The sequence below is a fragment of the Alosa alosa genome, chromosome 14, assembly GCF_017589495.1.
Source record: "Alosa alosa isolate M-15738 ecotype Scorff River chromosome 14, AALO_Geno_1.1, whole genome shotgun sequence".
NCBI lineage: Eukaryota > Metazoa > Chordata > Actinopteri > Clupeiformes > Clupeidae > Alosa > Alosa alosa.
In genome coordinates this window covers 31,810,272-31,833,758 of record NC_063202.1, presented here as the reverse complement: position 1 = coordinate 31,833,758, position 23,487 = coordinate 31,810,272, and the positions used below count along the sequence as shown (strand labels likewise).

Below are 23,487 nucleotides of genomic sequence, written 5' to 3'. Positions count from 1 at the left end.
TTAAAACAACAGGATTTACAGCGGGGAAAATAAGTATTGAACACGTCAACATTTTTTTCAATAAGTATATTTCCAGTGAGGCTATTTGCATTAAATTTTCACCAGACATTAGTATTAACTTAGTCCACACATATAAAAAAATCCAAACATTAATGTCCATAAGTAGAGTTATGAGTAAAAAAGTGGAATGGCACAGGGAAAAGTATTGAACTCGCTAAGGAAAAGCAGTACACAAAGGCAAGGAATGGCAAGGAACGAGCTGGAATCTATACATAGTTAGAGAGTAATTATCCCTCCTATCTGTGCAAATGAATATAAGCTGGGTTAGTACATACTGATGAGCTATAAAAAGGTTTTTCGTTACCAAGTTGTCACACAAGAAACATTTCATGATGGGTAAAAGCAAAGAGCTCTTTCAAGACCTTTGCAACATTATTGTTGCAAAACATATCAATGGAACTGGTTACAGATGCATTTCAAAACTTCAAAATCATCCAGTAAGCAGTATTGGAGCCATTATCTGCAACATCACTGCATCATTAATCGGCCATGCACAGGATCTCCTCACAAGATTTCTGACCAGGAAGTCAGAAGGATAGTCAGAAGCAGTAGCGGCTCCTGGGTTGACAAATAGGCGGGGCAGAGTCTGTTGATCAAGTTTAGAAAAATAAATTGGCATAGTTCCAGGTCACTGGCAGCTGGACGCACAAGGGCGGTCCACGGAGATTTTGTTCATTTTTACGACTCTTTCTTTCTATGGCTAGGCTATGAGCGAAATCTGGGGAATGGAATTCCATAATGTTACCACTTGCGGACAAAATACCGTTTTGTTCATGCATTATTAACCTATGTTAGCCTACTTAATGTTATTTTATTCGTAAGAAGTGAAGTTTAAAATGTTGAGATTCCAGACAAATAAAAGCTACAATGTAGGTACCGGTAATCAGCTCATTAGCTCAGATCAGTGGAGAACTACTTTGGGGGAAAAACTCAAGAGGGAAACAAATAACCGAGAATTCGTTGCGAAATCAAAATGCCACTAGAGCTCCAAGTGTAGGCTTCACGCTGCCTTACACCACTCAGCTCTCATAGTCAAGTTTAAGTTGTTTATTGTCATGTTCAATTATTTCGAAACACTCCAAAATAAGCTTTTAAATCTTTTCGGAGATCTTGTGAAAAAACGGGAGAAACTATAAAAATCCGAGAAGACGACACGCTGAGGATGCTGCTGACGCAGCCTTTTCCATCACCAGGTTCAATTGATGTGCATAGCAATTAGGGTAGGCTACACGTCTTGCACTTTCTTACGCACTCCACCAGATGCTCCTCTCATGACACTAGCCCCATCAAATGTCTGTGCAATCAGCCTTACTTTATCTGTGTCATTCTCAGGTGAACAAACTCGTACACGATTTCGCACTTACACTGTAGCCCTCATCGAGTTGTGCTGCAATATTAGCTTTCCCCAGCATGGGTAATTTGCACAACTCAGATGCTAGCCTCATGTTTTTTGCCTTCTCTGAAAAATGTTTCATGTCACACACACCTACACTAGCCTACTCCAAACATCCCCTTGTCCCCCAGAAGATCGGAAAAGCAGGCATGGAAAACAGAACATTTTTTTGCGTTCAGGACAACCAGAGCTTCTTATCAGACATATGGCCTACCACGAACGAGAAAATGTCAGATTAAATGACCGACTCTTGTCCTTTGTTTGTTGGTATACGATGTTAATGTCGGGCTGATCAGGTCCTAGGTCTTTGATAGCTAAGTTAACTACAATCAAGTCTTTCGAATAAGTTCTTTAAGAGAAACTCCACACTATTGCACACACGCTGTTCACTCGCCATTTTTCAACTGTCTGCCTGACCTCACAAACTTCGTGCGGACTAATACAGTAGGCATAGGCTACTACCTACAGTAGGCAGTAAGTTCTGACGTCGTATAGGGTGGGCAGTGGCATGATCTGCCCACCCGACCTTCTACTAACCGCGCTCTAGCTGCAGTTCCATTATCGGTCGACAGATTTACATAGACAAACAGCAGGCGCTGTTCAATTTCTTCAGGTCACTGCCCTACCAGAAATGAAATGTAACGTTACAGTAGGCCTACAACAACTACGGATATGATCAACGAGATCTTTGCGATCTTTGCGAAATTTCTTTGCAAATCATACAAAAATGTAACATGATTGAGTACTTTGCCACTGATTACAATAATAAACGCACAACATTTTATTTAAAAAAAATATTTTGTGGATCTACTTTTCTAGTGGATGAATCTTTAGTAGGGCTCTGCCCCTCCTGCCCAAGTGAACGAGCCGCGTCTGGTCAGAAGTGTAGCCTAAGAGGACCACTCGGAGAAAGCTCCAGAAAGATTTGGAGGCAGCAGGTTTTCACTAGTTCGCCCGTCAGCATGATTGCTATACTGAGTGAATAAGCTAAGCGCGTGTTTGTCATGGTAGCTGGCCGTGGTCATGGAATGCCTGAAGCGGAGATCGCGATAGAGCGATGGCCGCTTGCACCCCCCAATGTAAGGAGGATGCGTAACTGGGACGTTTAACTGGGCTATCAGTGAAATGGAGGAGTAAGGGGAGGAGGAAGGATAATTTTGCGAGCGCCAAGGGCGCAGTGACGATGGATAAGGAGGCCGGCTTAAATACCCTGGCGGCGGAAGACAGGTGAGTTAATTGCTGTCAATCATCCCTAAGGACTCCTCCCGAACTTTGTTTAGAAAACATCATCAATTGCTACAGAGAAAATCATAGGTAATGCACTCCACCGCCATGGCCTCTATGCACGCTCACCCCGCTTGACTCTATTACTGAAGAAAAACATGTCGAAGCTCATTGAAAGTTTGCGACACAACATTTGGACAAGCCTATGAAATACTGAGAGAATGTATTCTGGTCAGGTGAGAGCAAAATTTAACTCTTTGGATGTCATACTACACACCATATTTGGAGGAGAAATGGCACTGTGCATCACCGTAAAAATACCATACCAACAGTGAAGTTTGGAGGGCATCACAGTGCGGGGCTGTTTTTCATCTCATAGTACTGGCAGACTTTATACAGTTGAATGGAGCCATTTTTTCTGGGAGAATCTTGCCATCCACCAGGACAATGAGGATGAGACATGGCTAGACCCTCCAGCAGGACAATGATCCAAAGCATTCAGCAAAGGAAACTCTCAATTGGTTTCAGAGAAAGAAAATCAAGGCCCTGACTTAAATCCAATTGAACAGTTTTGGAAGTTAACTAAAAATCAGGATTTACAAGAGGGACCCCTGGAATCTTCAATATTAAAATACTATCTGTTTAAAAGAATGGGCCAAAATCACACCTGAATACTTCAACTGATTAGTTTTGTCATAGAGGAAATGCCTTGATGCTCTCATTACAAATAAAGGGTTTTCCACACAGTATTTAAGAAATTTCAGTAGGCGTGTTCAATACTTTTTTCTGTGTCATTCCACTTTTTTACTCATAACTCTACTTAGGGACATTAATGTTTGGAATTTTTAATATGTGTGGATTACCTTAGTTAATACTAATGTCTGTAGTAAATGTCATGCAAATAGCCTCACTGGAAGTATACTTACTGAAAAAAATGTTGACGTGTTCAATACTTATTTTCCCCGCTGTATTTGTCAAGAAATACAAACAGTTTCATCATTGGACCTATCAACCAGTAGGGGTTATGGTGCGTTCATGGCACCTGGGAATATCAGAGACCGCCCCCGTGATTACGTTGTTTTTCCCACTGCGAGTGTTTATGGAGTCAAATTAGGGTCAATTATATTGAGCGAAGAAAAATATGTTGAGCAAGCACACAAATTGTATTTTGAGGAAAGATTCGAGCACAAAACTCGAGCACAAAAAAATATGTAGTTGAGCAAACAGGAATCTATTTTGGGCTCCACAAATGTCTTTTCATGTTTGCTAAAATCAATATGCATGTGCAACAACAGCCCCCTTTCATTCAGTTTCACTCTACACGCTCACAAACTGTTCCTCCACTGGTGCTGGCGATTTCTCTCGGGCTCGCTCAACTTCATCTGTCCACTCGCTCAAAACTGTAGGATTTTTTACCCTTTTTTTAAGAGCCAATCAGTACGCTGCTTACTATCTAGCCAACCAACCATTTGGCACTTCCCACCGATCTCCAAAACCAGAGCCAAGACGTTGGTAGACAACTTTTTTGACAGCGACAAGATAAGGCACAGGTGGGTGACTAGTACAGATTTGACCAAGAACATGTCTGAACAAGGGATGTGCATACAGTATCAATCATTTCTAATATTAGAATAACCAACAGCTATTTGGTTAGTCACGTTTTTTCCCCAAATGCTATTTTGAGGGTACATCTTCCAGTGTGCTTAGCATCAAGTCTAGCAATCTGAATTTGATGGTCTCCCTTTTATTTCTTGTTTATTTCTCGTCAGTGTGTAGGCTACACTCACAAATACAATAAATGCATAGAAATTACAATAAATGCATAGAAATTAATTACATAATGCCAACTAACGTATGCTACTAAAGTGGAGGTAGCCTACTACTGTTAACATATTTTATTGAAACACTATTTTATTGAAATATCACTGACATGTTCCTCCAAAGCACATTCTGTCTTGGTTCAAGTCGCCAACAAGGTCTTTTTGATAGGGTGCAGTGGCGAACTTGTTCTAAACTTAACTTCTTCGCCACTATAGGCGCCGCCTTCCCAAGGTGCATTGCGGAAGCGTAAACCACGCCTTGCCGCTCTCCATAGGAAATCAATGGGCTATGTGGGGCGCGGTGGGCTTTGCCGCGATAATGGACACGAGCGGTCAGATTGACTGTGTAATGCAACTGCTAGATTCTAACTTATCACTGGGTCGCAGGAATTCTGTGATCGTATGACGTCAATGCTAGCAGGTGGTGTTATGCTATGCTGATTCTAATGTTAATGCTAATATTAATGTTAATGTCTTCAAATCATAGTTTGTTTCTCATGTTGCATGTTATATGAGACATTTGAATCTGATTTGGCGATTCAATCAGATAGGCTGACATTACTGTTGTTCACTTTCTACTCATGGGTAATGTTAACGTTACCAACTAAGAGACTTCCACAATATTTATGACAATTTGCCATATTTCATATTAAACCAAGCAAAAGGCATGTCAATTTTATTCAGATGTGTTTTTTTCTAACCCATGGCTACACATTTTACTTATTCCTATTGATAAATTGCAGTGTGTAAGCTACATAATATGCATATCTAACATTATGGGGAGACTGTAGACTGATCTAATGTTTCAAACTTATTCAAAACCCCCATGTTTTTTTTTTTTTTTCAAATCGCACCCTGTATACACATGAAGAACTACACGCACAAATTGTAAAAACTATTTATTACAGTATATGGGTCCTTTACAGCCAGGGCAAATTAACTGTCCTCCAGTGTCTGGCACTGACACACACATTGATACCAGCCCTGGCAGCAGTCACATTGTTGTCATGTAGACATCAGTATTAACTCAAAAGAATAATTCATGTATTGAGTCTTGTGTGCAAGGATAACAATCCCCACACAGCAAACAACTTGCCAATGTTTAAATTTTTTCCCAATTTCACCTGAGAATATCAACAAATCCACAAAATCTGAGATACCACTGCTACAGGCTGGACTTGGAAGGTGGACCCTTAGTATATTAGTGGTGATGTTGATCATAAAGAGGTAATATTTTTAGCTATATTTCAGATTGAAGTTCTTCTCTGCTCAGGGGTGACACCAGTTCAGGCAGCTGCACTCCAATTTCAGCATTAATCTCAAATGACCATGTCTGGGGAATGGAATGCCTGAAATAACATAATTCAAAAAGTTAGTGCTGTGATGTTGATTAATAGTGTTTTAGTTGTCATTTATTTCAATAACAAGCTACAGCAGTAATGTTTCCTGCCTACCTGGCTGAAGAATGTACATGAGAATAAATGCACAAAAAATGAATAGTAACATTCACATCATACAAATGCCAAGGCATTTCACTGGCGTTATGGATGTGACAAAAAGTAAATTTTCCGTGGAATTGCCCATTACCATTAGAATCAGCATAGCATAACATCACTTACTAGCATAGACATCACACGATCACAGTACAATTCCTGCTTTAAGTTAGAATCTAGCAGTTGCATTACACAGTCAATCTGAGACATTTTCCCGTTTCTTAATTCTGTGCATTTAATGTATTTGTGAGTGAAGCCTTCACCAGGGGTTCTCAAACTTTTGTGGGCCAGAGACCCTTCATGGAGTGGAAAATTCTCCAAGGACCCCTCATAATCGCAACACATAAAACTTAAGTTAATCATGTAGCTGTATACCCTTTTTTTCTGTTAGATGCTTGTGTTAAATGTATTTTAAAAACATAGAGTGCTAATACCACAATAGTCATGTTAGCAAACTTTGACAGTATGTAGGATTTTTTTTAAAGGATTGTTGTTTCTTTGTCAAATGTAGCACTATTGTGTTGGACACATAGTGTTTGCTTCACATAACTTTCACTTTGTTGGCGGTTAATTAATAGTAAAGTGTTTTGACGTATTGATGTAACGTATCAGCAGATCAATTGGGCAAATACTGATACTGTAGCATTTTTCGCCATTTAAGACAATTTCATATTTTGTAGCAAACTTTGTTAGGGACCCCCTGACAATGTGCTGCGGACCCCACTTTGAGAACCAATGGCCTACAGAGTGCCACATAAACAAGAAATAAAAGAGAGACCTCTGAGTTCAGATTGCTACACTTAATGCTAAGCACACTGGAACACCAGATGCATCCTCAAAATAGCATTTGGAAAAAAAAATGTGACTAACCAAAATAACTGTTGGTTATTCTAATATTAGAAATGATTGATATGCACACCCCTTGTTCATACATGTTCTTGGTAAATCTGTACTAGTCACCCACCTGTGCCTTACATTGTCGCTGTCAAAAAGTTGTCTACCAACGTCTTGGCTCTGGTCTTTGAGGTCGGTGTGAAGCGTTGATTGGTTGGTTGGCTAGACAGTAAGTAGCGTGCTGATTGGCTCTTCAAAAAAGAGTCAAAAATCCTACAGTTTTGAGCGAGCAGACAGATGAAGTTGAGCGAGCGCAAGAGAAATCGCCAGCACCAGCGGAGGAACAGTTTGTGAGCGTGTAGAGGGAAACTGAATAAAAGGGGGCTGTTATTGCACATACACTGATATTAGCAAACATGAAAAGACATTTGTGGAGCACAAAATAGATTCATGTTTGCTCAACTACACGTTTTTTGTGCTCGAGTTTAATTTTTCCTCAAAATACAATTTGTGTAGCCTGGCCTCGGCCTGCCTACGTACTTCCGCTCGATTTCTTTTCCCTACAGTACTCCGTCTGGAATAGGTTGATTCGCGCTCGTTTACTTCAGGGGTTGGGCAGCCGAACCAACCAGCGAACAGAGGGCGTCCCTGAGAGCGATTACGTTACTCAGGCATGGTGTTTCAATTACTACGTCCCCGCCCCCGAAGCAGACCGCTTGGAATACATCAACGTAGGGAGCGAAAAGGGCTTATACTTATGAAATCTTTGAGCAAATGTGAATAAAAGGCTCAAATAAGGTTGGTGTGAGTTATTTTAGCTCTTTCTAGTTTAGCCTATTAACAGGAGTGTCACGAACGAAGTCACAGTGGAGTAGGATGTTATATCATCAGTTAAACTTTAGTCATAGATTTTGTCACTTGAAATAGGCTACGAACGTACCCGAGTCAAAATTTTGTTTAGTAGGCTACATGGTCGCGTCAAAATCGCTATTTTTCAAACACTAAGAAGGCTGTTCATGTTGTGTCTGAAGGCTGCTCTAATGGAGCATTTTTAACAAACAGCCCTTTTCCACTGACAGAAAACTGGTTCCGTTCCCGTTTTTGTACCAGCATTTGAACTGTTCTGAGCATTTCGTCCAAACAAAAAATGGTTCGGAATGTAGCATTTTGGTTCGGCACTGGAACAAAACAAAAAGTTCCTGCGAACCAGAGTGGGCGTGTCCTTTTACCGTTCAGAGGGGACAAGGCTTTTCCTCATAGACAGTCACTCCATAGGACTTCAGCAGAGACAAGTGAAGCCAATTTCAACCTGTTTTCCGTTGGGCTACTGTTGTACTGTGCAGCCTAAAGCCTAAGCTTGGTGACTTAGATGTGAGGTGAACAGACTGTCTGAAATTTGTAACTCATGTGTGCTTTGCTCTGTGTGTGCATGTGTGTGTGTTTGCTTGTGAGTGTGTGTGTGTGTGTGGGTAATGGTGTGTGTGTGTGTGTGTGTGTGTGTTTATGTGTTTGTGTGTATGTGTGAGTGCATCCTTGTGTGTATGTGTGTACTGTGTGTGTGTGTGTGTGTGCATATGTTTGCTTGCCTGCATGTGTGTGTTTTTATGTGTGTTTGTGTGCATGTGCCTGTGTGTGTGTGCATGCCTGTGTGTGTGTGTGTGTGTGTGTGAGTGCATCCTTGTGTGTATGTGTGTGTACTGTGTGTGCATGCATGTGTGTGTGTGCATGCGTGTTTATGTGTGTTTGTGTGCATGTCCGTGTGTGTGTGTGAGTGCATCCTTGTGTGTATGTGTGTGTACTGTGTGTGTGTGTGTGTGTGTGTGTGCATATGTTTGCTTGCCTGCATGTGTGTGTTTTTATGTGTGTGTGTGTGTGTGTGTGCGCATGTTTATGTGTGTTTGTGTGCATGTGTGCATGCGTGTGTGTGTGTGTGCATGCGTGTTTATGTGTGTTTGTGTGTTTGTGTGCATGTGCGTGTGTGAGTGCATCCTTGTGTGTATGTGTGTGTACTGTGTGTGTGTGTGTGTGTGTGTGTGTATGTGTGTGTGCATATGTTTGCTTGCCTGCATGTGTGTGTTTTTATGTGTGTGTGTGTGTGTGTGTGTGTGTGTGTGTGCGTGTTTATGTGTGTTTGTGTGCATGTGTGCATGCATGTGTGTGTGCAGGGCCGTTTCAAGGAATTTGGGGGCCCCAAGCAAAATGGACATGGAGGCCCCCCGCCCCCCACCGCACGCAAAGCCTACAGGAACCACCGCATAGCCATACAGTTTAAGTTCACCCACAGTTTATATAAATACAAAATTTTGACAGTGCAAATACTGCAGTTGCATATATACACTGTGCATTAGTTTTGAACATTTGAACATTTGCAAAAAAACACCACCGTACCATAAAATCCAATATAAATGTAATAAAGGGCAATAACTAAATCCAACATACTTAAACACACACACACACACACACTTACATTAACATTTTTCAGTTCTCACAAAGTGAGAAAATAAAACACTGCCATCTTATGCAGAAAAAGGATGCATTGTTCAAACTATAAAGAGTGCAGGTTGTATAGCAATTAGTGCTGTCAAACGATTAAAATTTTTAATCACGATTAATCGCTGAATTCCTATAGTTAATCACGATTAATCACATATTTTATCGCATTATTAAAATTCTATTATTTTGCATTGCTGAACTTTCAAGGAGTCCATATTAACAATATAAAGCAATTATTGTGTATCTTGATTAGGATTCAAATGAAAGCAAAGCAAGTTACTTCATTAACTTAACTTTAAGACGTAGGTCTATTTATTTCAAATCAAATTTCAAAAGATGTGGAGCAAACCTGAGGCAACACAATATATTCTTCAGAAATATAGCTAATAAAGGGCATAACAAACATAAAATACTATATTCATTATCTTTGAGTAGATAAACAATGGATTTTATGGAGCGGCGTCGACCAAATATAACTGAATCGTGATTTACACGGCGGCAAAGTGCTATGCTGGTGTGCAGAGTTGTATTGAAAAGAATGGAATCTAATGTACAGTAAATGAATGTCGAAAGCAGAGTGCATCGCACTGGTGCATCGGTGTCCACAGCAATTTAAAACACCATTCAGCTGACCGGGAGTTCAGAACTGCGTTAGTGTTTATTGTATGAATCTACTCTTTGGCCGGCTCGTAAGCCCAAACAAGTGTGTGCAGCATGCCTTTACGTAGCCTACTAAAGGCGCATCATACTTGTTTTCCGCTAAAATGGGGCGTGATAAAGATAGGCTACATTTAATCTTAATCACGCCCCATTTTAGCGGAAAACAAATTAACATTATATCATTGATTCCAATGACAGCTAGCCTCATCAAAAAAAAAAATAGGAATCAAACCAGTCCATGGTACATAAAATGTTGGGGACCCCTGATGTACTGTATTCAATAAAGCAGACTGCTGTGAATGTCTTCATTGTATTGTTTCCTCAGTCTTACATGTATGTTTGTCACAGCCTTGCATGCTATCCATATGATGTGTAGCTGCACTTTTTTTCCGCCCAAGACAAATTTCCCTCATGAGGGACAATAAAGTTCATCTTATCTTATATAATTTGTTTTGATGGTGACTAACATACTCTAACATCTGATAAAAACCGATGGAATTTAACTAAATTAGTTATTTATTACTTTGGTGCACTTAGTTATTACATTGAAGGTGATCTTTTTGGTGTTTGTTTGTCCATTGTCTGTTTGTATGTCTGCATTGTGTTCATGTATATACAATAACTACCATACTATATTTTCATATAACTTAGTGTAGCATGGGGCAGAGACTAACCCATTACATTATGGAACAGCTCCAAGTCACAGGAAAGCTCAACAGCTTTACTTTCAGCAATCGGTCTGCACTCTCTGGTTGCCCCTCTAGTCTACCTATGCTATAATGTGCTCCATCAAACAAAGCAAACACATTCAGTGGTCACACATTAAAATAAAGTTGCACATCACAAAAAACTCAATACGGTTCTGAAGGTGACATTATAATTTGAAGGTCATAGGGAAATTCTGGGATGAAATAAAATTGTACAATGAAATGCCCTAACTTAATGCACCCCTTCTATGCACATTCCATTACTATGCACATACCATTCTATGCACAACATTAATTTTGCATTTCAAGTCTCACATAATTAGTGCAACAAAGTAAAGTCTACACGTGTTTGCTTGCATCCTCTGCTAGAGGCAAAGTTAAACTTTCAAACTAGGGAGAATTTATGGAGATGAGTTTAATTATTTGGTTTTAAATCTACAATGTAGTATACATTTATTGCTGAATGGACTTTATTATCATTTTATCAAATCATGAAAAAAAATCTTCATAAATGAATTTCCATTAATGAACAGGAAGATCCAAAATTATGACCTTGATGTTGATCTGCCTCTACAGATTACAGATGTCATTCAGAACAAACATAAGTACTGTATAATGTGTCAGAATTGACTTGCATGTGCAAACTGTAAAATCAACGCATGGCTCTACAAGCATGAGAAGTACTGCCATGTATAGAGTAGAGATAGGGGGAAGCACATTTGCTATGAAACATGACACCTGCTCATTTTTACAAACTGAATTAAATGTATCTTCATGTTTACTTTGAGATTAGATTTCGTGATACCATTAAAGAATCAGTGACATGTTTTTCAAAATCAGCACTTTACATAAATACACTGGTAACTACAACACTTGAATAAAGGAGGAATACACAATTGCACATGTGTATTATACATTGGATTTGTTAATTAAGGAGCAAAGTGAAAGTCAGTTTTACCATACCTTTTGAGAACCAGATATGGTGCGTTTTATGGAAGGATGTTTGAAAGATCCACTCTTTTTTTGTCCAGGTGTCTGGCTATCCATATTCTTCTCTTTTGAGTTGACACTTGATCTTCAGGTCAATATGTGCCTAAGAACAGCCTTTTCAGTGGGATTTTTTTTTTTCAAAGAATCATCTTCAAAGATCCAACATTCAAACTAAGAAGACCTCTAAGAAGATCTACCTCTAAATAGAGAATACAGATATGTAGGTACAACTCCACATAATGAGCTTGCAGCATATATCCTTCCCTCATATATCATGCTAGTATGCAAAAGAAATCTCAACTGAATGCCAAATGGCATGACTGCTTATCTATTTGCTAAAACATAGGCTTTGCCCCTTTCTGTCCCTCAGCCACTATTCCCATCTCTCATTCTATTTTCTCTGTGTATAATCAGGCTTAATGGAGCATTGCTTTTTAATGGCAGAGATTAAATAAATTGAGATTGAAGATAAATCTCAATCTACTTTGTGAATTTAGTGCCATAAAGGTTTAAAATAAGCAATAAAAATAAAACAAAATAAAAGACAAACAATACAAGTATGCCACAATGACAAGACTTGCCACAATTATTAACAAGAACATAAAGGAATCTAATTTTGCAAGCTTCAAGGTGTGTGGCAGATGGGCAATGATGCACAGGACTTCCTGCACAGCTGTGAAGGGAGGGGTCCAGTAGAATTGTGGTTTGCATTTAAGCATTCAACAACACAAAACTAATGCACAGTCTGCATGGGAATGAAACAGCATACTGTATGAATTTGAGAGTATGTTGAATCCTATTACTGAATGCAGAATGTAATGGCAATCCAATTTCGCAGTAGAACAGAATGCAGTGAGGATATTTCTCCCCTCATGAAGTTCTGTGCATTCACAGAGCGAAAACAAACCTTCTTGAGGTGCACCCACATCTCATGTTTTTTATGTGCAATTTTGAGATTAAATAAATGGGAATATATATATGTGTAAATTAGTGTCTTTTTATGTGCAGGTTTTGAGACTAGCCTATATAAATGCCAAAATATATACATGTGTAAATTAGTGTCATGCAAAGAGGGAGACAAACACACCTGAATTGATATGTAGTACCTTTTACTTGAAATATACTTTTACCACATGTCATAGCACTGAACATAATATTTTGATCTCAAATCTGTGTTCTGAACAAAAGAACAAAAAACAACCCCAAGCAACCAAGCCGCATAACCTTTCTATAGAAAGCAATATTAACATAAACTTTTAAAAAAGGTAACAGCACACATTAGAGAGAGAATAATATGGCCCAAGGACTGGTTGGACCTTGTTAAATGCACCATATGTACTGTACATTAAAGCAAATTTCTGATACCGTTTTTGCTCTGTCTGCATTAAGTAAAACGTAGAGTCTTACACTCAGTCCTGTTGAAGGCATCATACACTTTTCCCAATATTCCTGAGCACAATGTGTTTCTTGTTTAAGTATTTCAGACCTCTTGTTGCATATCACACCTTTTTATCATACTGGACCACATTAAATAAAGAAAAAATGAAACAAAATATAAAATCCCCTTTCTTAAAAAACGAGACAAAAACAAATATAGAAGCAATCAGCTATCTGAGGCAAAAGCACACCATACACCTCTCTGGCATCATATCAGCTATCTGAGGCAAAAGCACACCATACACCTCTCTGGCATCATATCAGCTATCTGAGGCAAAAGCACACCATACATCTCTCTGGCATCATATCAGCTATCTGAGGGCAAAAGCACACCATACACCTCTCTGGCATCATATCAGCTATCTGGGGGCAAAAGCACACCATACACCTCTCTGGCATCATATCAGCTATCTGAGGCAAAAGCACACCATCCATCTCTCTGGCATCATATCAGCTATCTGAGGCAAAAGCACACCATCCATCTCTCTGGCATCATATCAGCTATCTGAGGCAAAAGCACACCATACACCTCTCTGGCATCATATCAGCTATCTGAGGCAAAAGCACACCATACACCTCTCTGGCATCATATCAGCTATCTGAGGCAAAAGCACACCATACACCTCTCTGGCATCATATCAGCTATCTGAGGCAAAAGCACACCATACACCTCTCTGGCATCATATCAGCTATCTGAGGCAAAAGCACACCATACATCTCTCTGGCATCATATCAGCTATCTGAGGCAAAAGCACACCATCCATCTCTCTGGCATCATATCAGCTATCTGAGGCAAAAGCACACCATCCATCTCTCTGGCATCATATCAAGGTCATGATTGAAAGCATTCACACAAGATCTTGATCTATCAAACATAACTATGGCAATGCTTCCTGTATGGCAGTTTTGTCATCTGATTTTATGTGTCATTCATAACCAGTTGAACTGGAAACACAATTGTAGCAAGTATCTTAAAGTATGTACATTTAAATCTTACATTTGATAAGTTAAGTTTAACAGACAACATTAAACATCCAAATCTAAAATGAAGGTTTTGTTTTAGAAATGTTAGCAAATGTGGCCACATACAGATTCCATAGCATGTGAGCTACACCAGGCACGTAACTGATGCGTTCCGTTTGCGCAACGTCTGCTGCAACAATTAGCTTCCACTATAATCAATGGAAGTAACTACACCAGACGTGATGGCAGCGCGTACGTTTGAGAAAAAAATACACCATTCATCTAAAATGGATTTTACGCCTCGCGAACAGAACGCTTCAGTTACGCGCCTGGTGTAGCTTCCCTGTTAGACTTGATCATTTTTACCTGAGACAAGGTAGTCAGCACAGTACTTGAATTTTGAACGTTATATTATTTCCCAGATAATTGAATGAAATAATTTTTTTTGTAACTTTGTTATTTAAACTCCTATTATTTTCAATGTTGGACCACTCTGGGTTGTCCTAGGGTGATAAAGGCCATAAAACCTGTTTGCCTATAAAAGGCCAAATCTGTTGGAGGTAATAAAGGCCTCTCTCCAAATATGTTAATCAAAATACATCATAGGCCTAGTTAAATAAATATCACTGGTGATGCTGAGAGAAATTAGATAAACGGAATCTGTCTAAAATCATTGCAAATTGATTGAAATAAGTGAATCTTACAGACTTCACACCACCTTAACATAGAAATGTGATCACTGACATTGACAAAATTACACAGCTGCCCAGCAGGGCATGGTTGCAATCAGGGGCGTTGTGCAAACCATATTTTTGGGTGGGCACTGGGCTGAGCTGTATCTTTTTATATATATACACTGTATAAAAACCCTTTTCAAGATCAAAACTACACGAACATAAATAGTATAATAATAATAATATATATATATATAGAATATTTGTTCTTGATTTTTTATGGAACTGTGTACAATTCTATGATTGACAACCAAATTACATCCACTAGTCTAATAGGCAACCAACCCTCTCGGGATTGTGTGACCTCATTTTAAAGCAACACCAAAGAGTTTTTTGTACCTTAAAATAATGTTTCCAAAATCGTTTCAATGATTCATCAACTTGTAACAGGGTGAACGGCACTTCTGCATTCGCTTCGCGGCCCTCTCTGATTGATTAATAGCGATGCGTTGATATTAAGCACCATTTTAGAAAAAAAGTGATTTTGGCCAATTGTATGGGCACAACGCCATTAGTTGCAATAGAAACCTGATGTGATTATAATAAGGGTATGGCTGTAAGCACTAAGTTTCATGTCCATTGATTGGACTAGATATTAACTAAATTTGTGTCAGGCAGCTTTGCTTTGGACTGATGAATTTGGCTGACCACTTTTGCAAATCAAAAAGCCAACAAATAACTTATGAGGTTTGGTCTGAAGATCATCTGTGCCAGTTTTGGTTGACTTGATTTTAATTCTAGGAGGAAGTGAAGCCTTGTGTGCAAACCTACATTTAATCATATAATACATATAATAACAAAATGCAACCAAGACCTGAGCATTATTTACTTATTTTAAGGTTAACTTAACAATTTAGGAAATATGAGTAAAACATGTTTACTGCCTCAAAGCCTGTCTTGAAACCATTTAATTTTGATAACACGATGACCGGCCAAAGACTAAGATAATTGATCTTTTATGTTGTCTAGTTGGTGTCCTATTAGTGTGTAGATAATATGGTGTGGAAATATATGACATGTTTCTACCTGTCTATTTATCTACCATCTACAATCTTACACTCTCTAACATAAATGCACAACCTTTTTCACATCTAGTCACGGCCACCTTAAATGTGTACTTATACAGATTCCATTGAGGGTAACCATTTGGTAAAAGTGGCAAAATTGACAGTGGGAAATAGGGCAACAAAAACAAATTCAACTTTGGGAAAGTGCAACACCCGTATACATTTTTTTAAATGATTGGCTCCACATCAAAGGTTGGTGGTTTGGACACTACCTGAATTTAAAATTGTGCAATATAAGAAATAGGAGCCAAAACTGGCTTGACACATGACAAAATAATTCTGATGTGCATTACATTTACATTTTAAAATTTAAAGATACACATTTATTCTGTATTTGTGCTCTCTGGGTAACATATCCATGGCCTTTATTCTGTTAGCACCATGCTCTAGCAGAACTAGTGTCATGAAAATAATATTTAGTCCCTGTCCTCATATCTGATTCGTTTTTGTTTACCCAATAAATAGATCACAAAGCATTAAAGGCTTTTGAAAACGGGCACCTTTTTCATAAACTGACTTTAGTATAACAGCCATTGTTTACCATTTTGATTTGCCATAGTTTCTGTATGGAAAAGCTAATAGTTTCTGTGTGTGTTGGAGTTGGGGCGTGAACGTGTCAGAGATGGGCTCTGCTGACTCTGGACATTCCGGAGGTGTTTCTTCCCCTTCTCCTCTTTCATGAAGAGATCCACAAGGAGCGCCTTCTCCTTGTGGATCTGGTGACTGATGTCCTTAGGAATATCAGGGATCAGCCAGTCGATAAAGTCACTCATCATCATCACAGCATTCTGTAATTAGAGATTAGGTTATCCTCATGAAAATGTACTGTAAGCCATGTTCAAAATTATAAGTGGAATTATACCACATCAACTCAACCACAGGTTCCCACTTTATACTTCTCCTTTTAAACAGGTTTTTAAGGTACATTTTGAATTCAAGGAATTTCATTGAATTATTTTTAAAATATTGAAATGGCTAATCCGGTTTTTATATAACTTTTGCATTTTTATAGGTATAGGTAATTTGACATTTCCATTTAGTTCCATGAAACCACCTATCGCTTTGAAACTGCATAGATAACCAGTTTATTTTACAGAATATGTAGAACATTTACATGTACACTATTCAGGCGCGCCTGCAGGTGTACGTCCGTACGCACTGTGCGTACCATCAGGCTAGTCAACAGCGAGAGAAAATTTCCCTTGTGTGTGTGTGTATTCACACCAAATTGGCCTACCATACCTTCCCAACTATGCACAGTATCCCATTAGCTGCATGCCATCAGGCTATTTACCATTTTCTATTACGTAAAGTTAGTGAACACGTTATCAAAATTAACGTTCACACATTTTGTTTGAGCAGGAGAGAGAATACGCGCGCAGGCATGCAATAGGCTACTTGCGTACCATAGCATTAATTCCTGCAGGCGCCCCTGACAGTATTAGGATGTATTGTATTTGACCAATAGATTTCTTCTCACTGGAAATGACCGCCAAAAGACGCTATGACACTGTGCAAGAGATATCAAAGAAAACAAGAAACTGTTTATATGTATGTTTCATTTATATTTTCAGGAAAATTGTATGTCTAAAATTTTCCATACCCTTTGTAAATAGCAAACCTTTATTTGCCATCACAGCAATCATAATGGTTCTTATAATTACTAACAATATTGTATGGTCTCGGCTGAGGGTTGGGACCTGCCAAGGATGACGGTCCAGCAGTGAAATAATATCCACAAGCCATGTCTTGAGTCAGAGTACAGACTTATAGGCAATAAATAAAAGCCTTTGGGAAAGGAATGGTCACTGGCTCTAGCTGAAGCTAATTATTAACCATGAAACACATTCCCAGGCTTGATCAGCTATCTATATAAGTAAGTAAGTATAAGTATTTACTCTTGATCCCGTGAGGGAAATTCTCTGCATTTATCCCAATCCATGAAATAGTGAAACACACTCAGCACACAATGAACACACAATGAGGTGAAGCACACACTAATCCTGGCGCAGTGAGCTGCCTGCAACAACAGCGGCGCTCGGGGAGCAGTGAGGGGTTAGGTGCCTTGCTCAAGGGCACTTCAGCCATGCCTACTGGTCAGGGGTTTGAACCAGCAACCCTCCGGTTACAAGTCCGAAGCGCTAACCAGTAGGCCACGGCTGCCCTATGTGACCTATCTGGTGATCTGGTGATCTGCCTCAACTGAGGGTGTATTGTAAACTAGAAAACTAGACGCACCCTAGCGGCAGCAAATGTAATTTGCAGCCAGGGTAGTCTAGCAACTCTCCGTTGGCTTGTGAGCTGGAAAAATCAAACTTTGATCAGGCCAATCACATTGTGTATAGAGTCGGTGGGCGGGCTTTACATGACGCCAGAATTACGACGGTTCCATGTGAACTCCCTGCTACTTGAAGTTAAACTTCTTTTAAGTTGGCAAAAGTTTGATCAACTAGCCCTGTTGGTGGGAAAACGCATGGGACTCATGAGTTGTAGCGCTATCCTATTGTGTGCAGAGGGAATTTAAAAGACAACCGTTTATCCCGTCCCGTTTATCCGTTGAGCACTGCCAATGGTGAATTTCCAGACCCTACATCTTGATGTGGGTCTGGCTCGTCAGGCTAGGTGTATTGTGATATAAGGCTGAAACGTGTTGATCCTTCTTAGGATAAATATGATGCTTTATAGACCATTTCTGAAAAGCTATCATATGGCAGACCAAGAGCAGCTCCAGGATTTCAGGATGCCATCGACTGCTACCAGCTACAACTGAAAATAGAATGATTCTTATTTTGATTCGTTCTCAGCAAAAACATTATTTTTCATTCCCGTTCTACTGTTCCAAGGGCCCTCCTGTAAATGGTAACCTGTTAGAATCTTATAGAAGAACGGTTCATAATATTCCTTTAAAAATGACATTGCATCAGTGGCATTTTCTCCTGGAAGCCAAGGGAAGCCAGGATTCCCCCATCTCGTCCGACAATCGCTATTATCGTAAATTAAACAATTTGTTGTCATAATATAATCATTATCATTATAATAATCATTATATAATAATTTTACGGTTTTGTTCATTCTTGCTGTGCAGTCATCTCCCGTTTTCATTTAGTATTTTGCAATGAGTAAAACAGCGCCCCCATAAATAGTATGTATGGAATGTGGTGAAACACAGTATTACAATCCCGTCTCCAAGTGGCTCCCAGCCCGAGTTGGAATCCGCATCACTACACCAACGTGTAAACAAAAAAGATGATCAACCAATCAAATTAGGTATAGTCACAGTCACTGTCAAACTGTGATTCGTCATCACCTTAGAAAGGGAAGTCATCCTCCCTTTCTATCCCTTTCTGACTATCAGTTGTTTCGTTAGGTGCAGAGGAAAACGGAGAGGAGATCAGACCACGTTAGCAAGTGTGTTTATGGACAGTAGAGATTTGGAATTGTAGTAGACCTATAAAAGGATTTTAGTAAACTACTTCTTCAACAAAGACTTTAAAAGTAATGTCTGACGGTAGACTAATGCCAAATCTGGAGGTTCGTATTGAGAGGGTAAAAGTTTTTAGGACTTTCAAGGGAGGGAGAAAGAGAGGCCGTGTTTATTGCTGTTACGAGTGGCAGTACTGCCATTTAGCCATTAACCATAAACGGTGACTGTGTGGAGAGGCTGTTGGATTTTCATTTCCTAGGAGTCCACATGACGGATGACCTGACCTGGGAGCAGCAAAAACTGCTCGTAGTCTTCTATTGATGTTACATAGAGAGCATACTCACCTACAGTATGCCTACTACTGCCTATGTGTGTGGTTCTCCAGCTCCACAGTTGCACAGACAGCGCTCCAGGCCGCCTGCACTACTCCACTTGCACACTTGCACACTTGTACACTTTACAACTTGGTGTTGTTGTCCTGAAAACACAACACTTCTGCTGCTCTTACATAACTTGCACCACTATGCCACTTTCTTTCTTACTTAGGTCAAACAGAACTACCCAAGCCTTTTATTGGCCTGACTTTGCACTAGTATTTTATTGACTGTCTATGCACAATTTCAACCAAATTTTGCTGCTCTTATTTTGTCATTATTATATGTGCCCTCTTATTTACTTATTTACTTACTTTTTTGTTTACTTGAATGTTATGTTTTGTCTGTGGACTTAAATTGGTAAAACATGTCTTGTCTTCACCGTGGGATAGTGAGAAACGTAATTTCGATCTCTTTGTATGTCTGGAACATGTGAAGAAATTGACAATAAAGCTGACTTTGACTTTGAATTTGATTAAGGTCACTCAGAAGATTGTCGGCTACCCTCTTTCCTTTTTGGAACAACTACACATTTCCCATTGTCTTCAGAAAGCACAAAACATTTTGAAGGACTCATCACACCCTGGCCACACTATGTTCGAACTACTGCTATCAGGCAGACGGTACAGAAGGACAAGAACAACCAGATTTAAGAACAGTTTCTATCCTACTGCTGTAAACAGGCTAAACAACCATAATGTTTATTCTAGGGCTGTCAAAATAACTGATTAATTTTGATTAATTCATTTGAGAAAAAATAACTGATTAAAAAAATAACGCAGATTAATCGATTCCGTATAACTTTTGACCCCAAGCCATTCTAGTCAGTAACCATTAGACTGTAAAATGAAGGAGAGAGAAGAAAATGTGCTGCCTAGATCATTGATTGGAACATTTACTTTTAAAAAACGGCCTGATGTTGATAAAAATAAAGTGTTGATTAAAATAAAGCGCTCTGCAATGTCACCGGAGTTTGTCAACTCTAAAGTCGCACATCAATGCAAAGAAAGTGTTGACATTCAGGGGAGTGTTAATTTATTTTCATTGTGTCCCCTAGGTTATATCTGTGGCCTGAAATGCCTTGTATGTGAAAAAAAAACTTCTTCCCGAAGAACTTTTGAATTGCATATTAGCATATAGCATATTAGGTCATATAGATTATTATGGCCATTATATGAACAGTGAAAATAATAATAGAAGAGTTTTTGAACTTTAATGTCACTAATGCTGATTATTCAATGATTCATTTAAATTTAAATATTTAAAATACTTTCACAGCAAAAATTATATGTGCGATTCATTTAGATTAATTAAATCACAGAGTATGTAATTAATTCGATACATTTTTTTAACCGATTGACAGCCCTAGTTTGTTCTATTCAAATTGATTTACGGCCAGTGGCACCAAACTATAGTTTTTTTTTTTTTTTTTTTTCGCCCAACAGCCTTAAATTGAAATTGAGACTTGGAATGTCACCTTCCCACACAATGTTCCCCAGACCCCTGATGAATTTAGTCAGATTTCATGAATCAGTGTCTCACTGCGAGTTGATAAAAAAGTATTTTCATATCTAACACCATCTAACTGCCTTTTCCAAGTATGTAGCCTTAATTACTGAAACATTGTGTGAAATAACATAAGTTGGGTTTACATGGACACTTTTACTCCGATTAGAATCGGAATAACAGGTCAATTTGAATAGAAATTACACATATAAACAGCTTGATCAGAATAAAACTGCAGATCCGATCAGTATTTAATCGGAATAAAAAGAGGTGGTGTATTCCGTTCCTATTTCAATTGAACAGCCATGTATACGGTCAATCGGATTGCCTGCAGTATCTTCTCAAGTAAAAGTAAGCAACAACTGCTATTCCGTTCAAAGATTATAAAGTGCTTGAGAGCACCTGATCGGAATAGTACACAGCCTTCCCCATGTAAACAGACAGCACAGATTTTCAATCGGAATAGCTTAATTAGAATGACGAAAAAACTGCCCATGTAAACCCACCTATAGGCTACCTCTGATAAGACGATTAAACTTGATTCAGTATAGAATAGTATAGTAGTATAGTATTTATACTCTTTTGATCCCATGAGGAAATTTGGTCTCTGCATTTATCCCAATTAGTGAAACTAGAGCCACACAGTGAGGTCCACAGAGCGGCAGTGTGCAGTGTACATACAGGGATGGAAATTGAATATTAGTCTGTGAAGATAAAACTAGCGAGATCTGTGGTTCTGCATTGTATGTTTATGCAGTTATACTGAAATAAGCCTAGCAGTGGCACATGAAAGCAGCTACTTAGTTTGCTTATGCCTCTGGCAGAGATGTCGTGATGAAGGACACGTTTGTTGTTTGGTGACTCCCATCACCATTATTGTTGTAGAACACATGTAGATTCTGTGCACTTTGGGCGCATAGGACATTCCTCTCTACCTCGCACATGGGCCAGCTGGCTGTGTCAGAGCTCTAGAGTGCAAATTACATTTTTAAGGGTGCGACTACATTTTTTCCTGGGTTGCACGGGTTACACGCAAAATTATAGGATTTTTTCCTAAATGCAGTTAGGAAACATGCTTTTGCAATACCCAAAATCCTAAATGCCATCCTAAACTGAGATAAGATAGGATTTCAGAGTTAGGAAGTTTCTGTAATGAGGCCCCTGTACTATGGTTGTGCTATGGTTGTGTTGTGAACACACCCGGCTTTGTGGTGTAGGAGGGGCAGCAGTGTGCAATGTGTGTGGGTGCACAGCAGTGGTCATTACAAATAAACTGCAAGATGGGAGTGAGCACAAAATTTTACATTTTAATTTGATAGGTGTTATGCATAGCCTGGTTTGCATTTTACAATAATTCCTTCTATAATACTTATCACCTTTATATTCTTTTGAAATTAAATAAATTCAGTTGAACTAAACCAGAATATGGTGTCAATGCTCTTGTTTGCATAGTAATCTACCCTGGTACCCTCATGAAATTGGATATTAATGCAAAATGAATACATGAAAATAATAAATAACAAAAAAGTCATATTCCTATGCTAAACTGCATTGTTACTTTTTTAGTACTACTAAAATAGCACATCACAAGGCTATTTGCTCCCTTCACCTCTTGTCTGCAAATGGAGGGACGACTTCTTAATTCTGTAAAAGCCTAACTAATGCAGTCTGAAATTGTTTATCTAGGTCAATGTATTCAATTCCATAGCTGATCCCCTGACCCTATGAGGAACTAGGCCACTCAACCCCCCAAGTAACTGACTGTTAACAGTCCACTTTCTGTGATTTGTTTATTGTAACTGGTTATTATAGTTTTTTCTTAATTTTTCCAAGATAACTAGACCCCATAATGATATAGAAAGAGTAGCACACCGGGTCTGATTCTAGTGCCAATGACATGATACATGATATGGATGAAAACTACCTAGTCTACCCCACCAGTCCTGAGACAGGTTTCTGCCCAAAAGGATTTTAATGTGGAGCTTTATGTGGGATTATATGCTTACAACGGTGCTTTTCCCCACAGGTGCTGGTAAATGGATGTCTATATGTGGTAGGATATTATTATTGTTGTAACTGCTAGGGCAGTGAAAGCCTTATAAGTAAATAGGGTTGCAAAGTGGCGGAACATTTCCGGTAAATTTCAGGAAACTTACCAGAAACTTTCCATGGGTAGTTAAGATTGGGAATTTTGGAAATATTCCAAATTGGAAACTGTTATGGAATTAAAGGAAATTATGGGAATTAATGGGAATTAACTGAATTTTTGGTAATACCTACTGTTTCATATACAGACATTTGTTTCGCA

The 23,487-nt window shown here is 38.9% G+C and overlaps 2 protein-coding genes across 4 annotated transcripts in view; both read right to left on the bottom strand.

The window, feature by feature from the left end:
• The window catches only part of LOC125307080 (transient receptor potential cation channel subfamily M member 1-like), a 193,947-nt gene extending 182,009 nt beyond the window's left edge, over positions 1-11,938 (bottom strand). The window contains exon 1 of the mRNA XM_048262850.1: positions 11,648-11,938. Within this exon, the coding sequence (XP_048118807.1) occupies positions 11,648-11,731 (84 nt within the window). The 5' untranslated portion in view covers positions 11,732-11,938. The remainder of the gene's footprint in view (positions 1-11,647) is intronic.
• Positions 11,939-14,335: 2,397 nt separating this feature from the next.
• Positions 14,336-23,487, bottom strand: part of ano1a (anoctamin 1, calcium activated chloride channel a) — a 126,726-nt gene continuing 117,574 nt past the window's right edge. For all 3 annotated transcript variants that reach the window (XM_048262790.1, XM_048262789.1, XM_048262788.1), the window contains one exon: positions 14,336-16,663. In XM_048262790.1, coding sequence (XP_048118747.1) covers positions 16,451-16,663 — 213 coding nt within the window. In that variant the 3' untranslated portion in view covers positions 14,336-16,450. The remainder of the gene's footprint in view (positions 16,664-23,487) is intronic.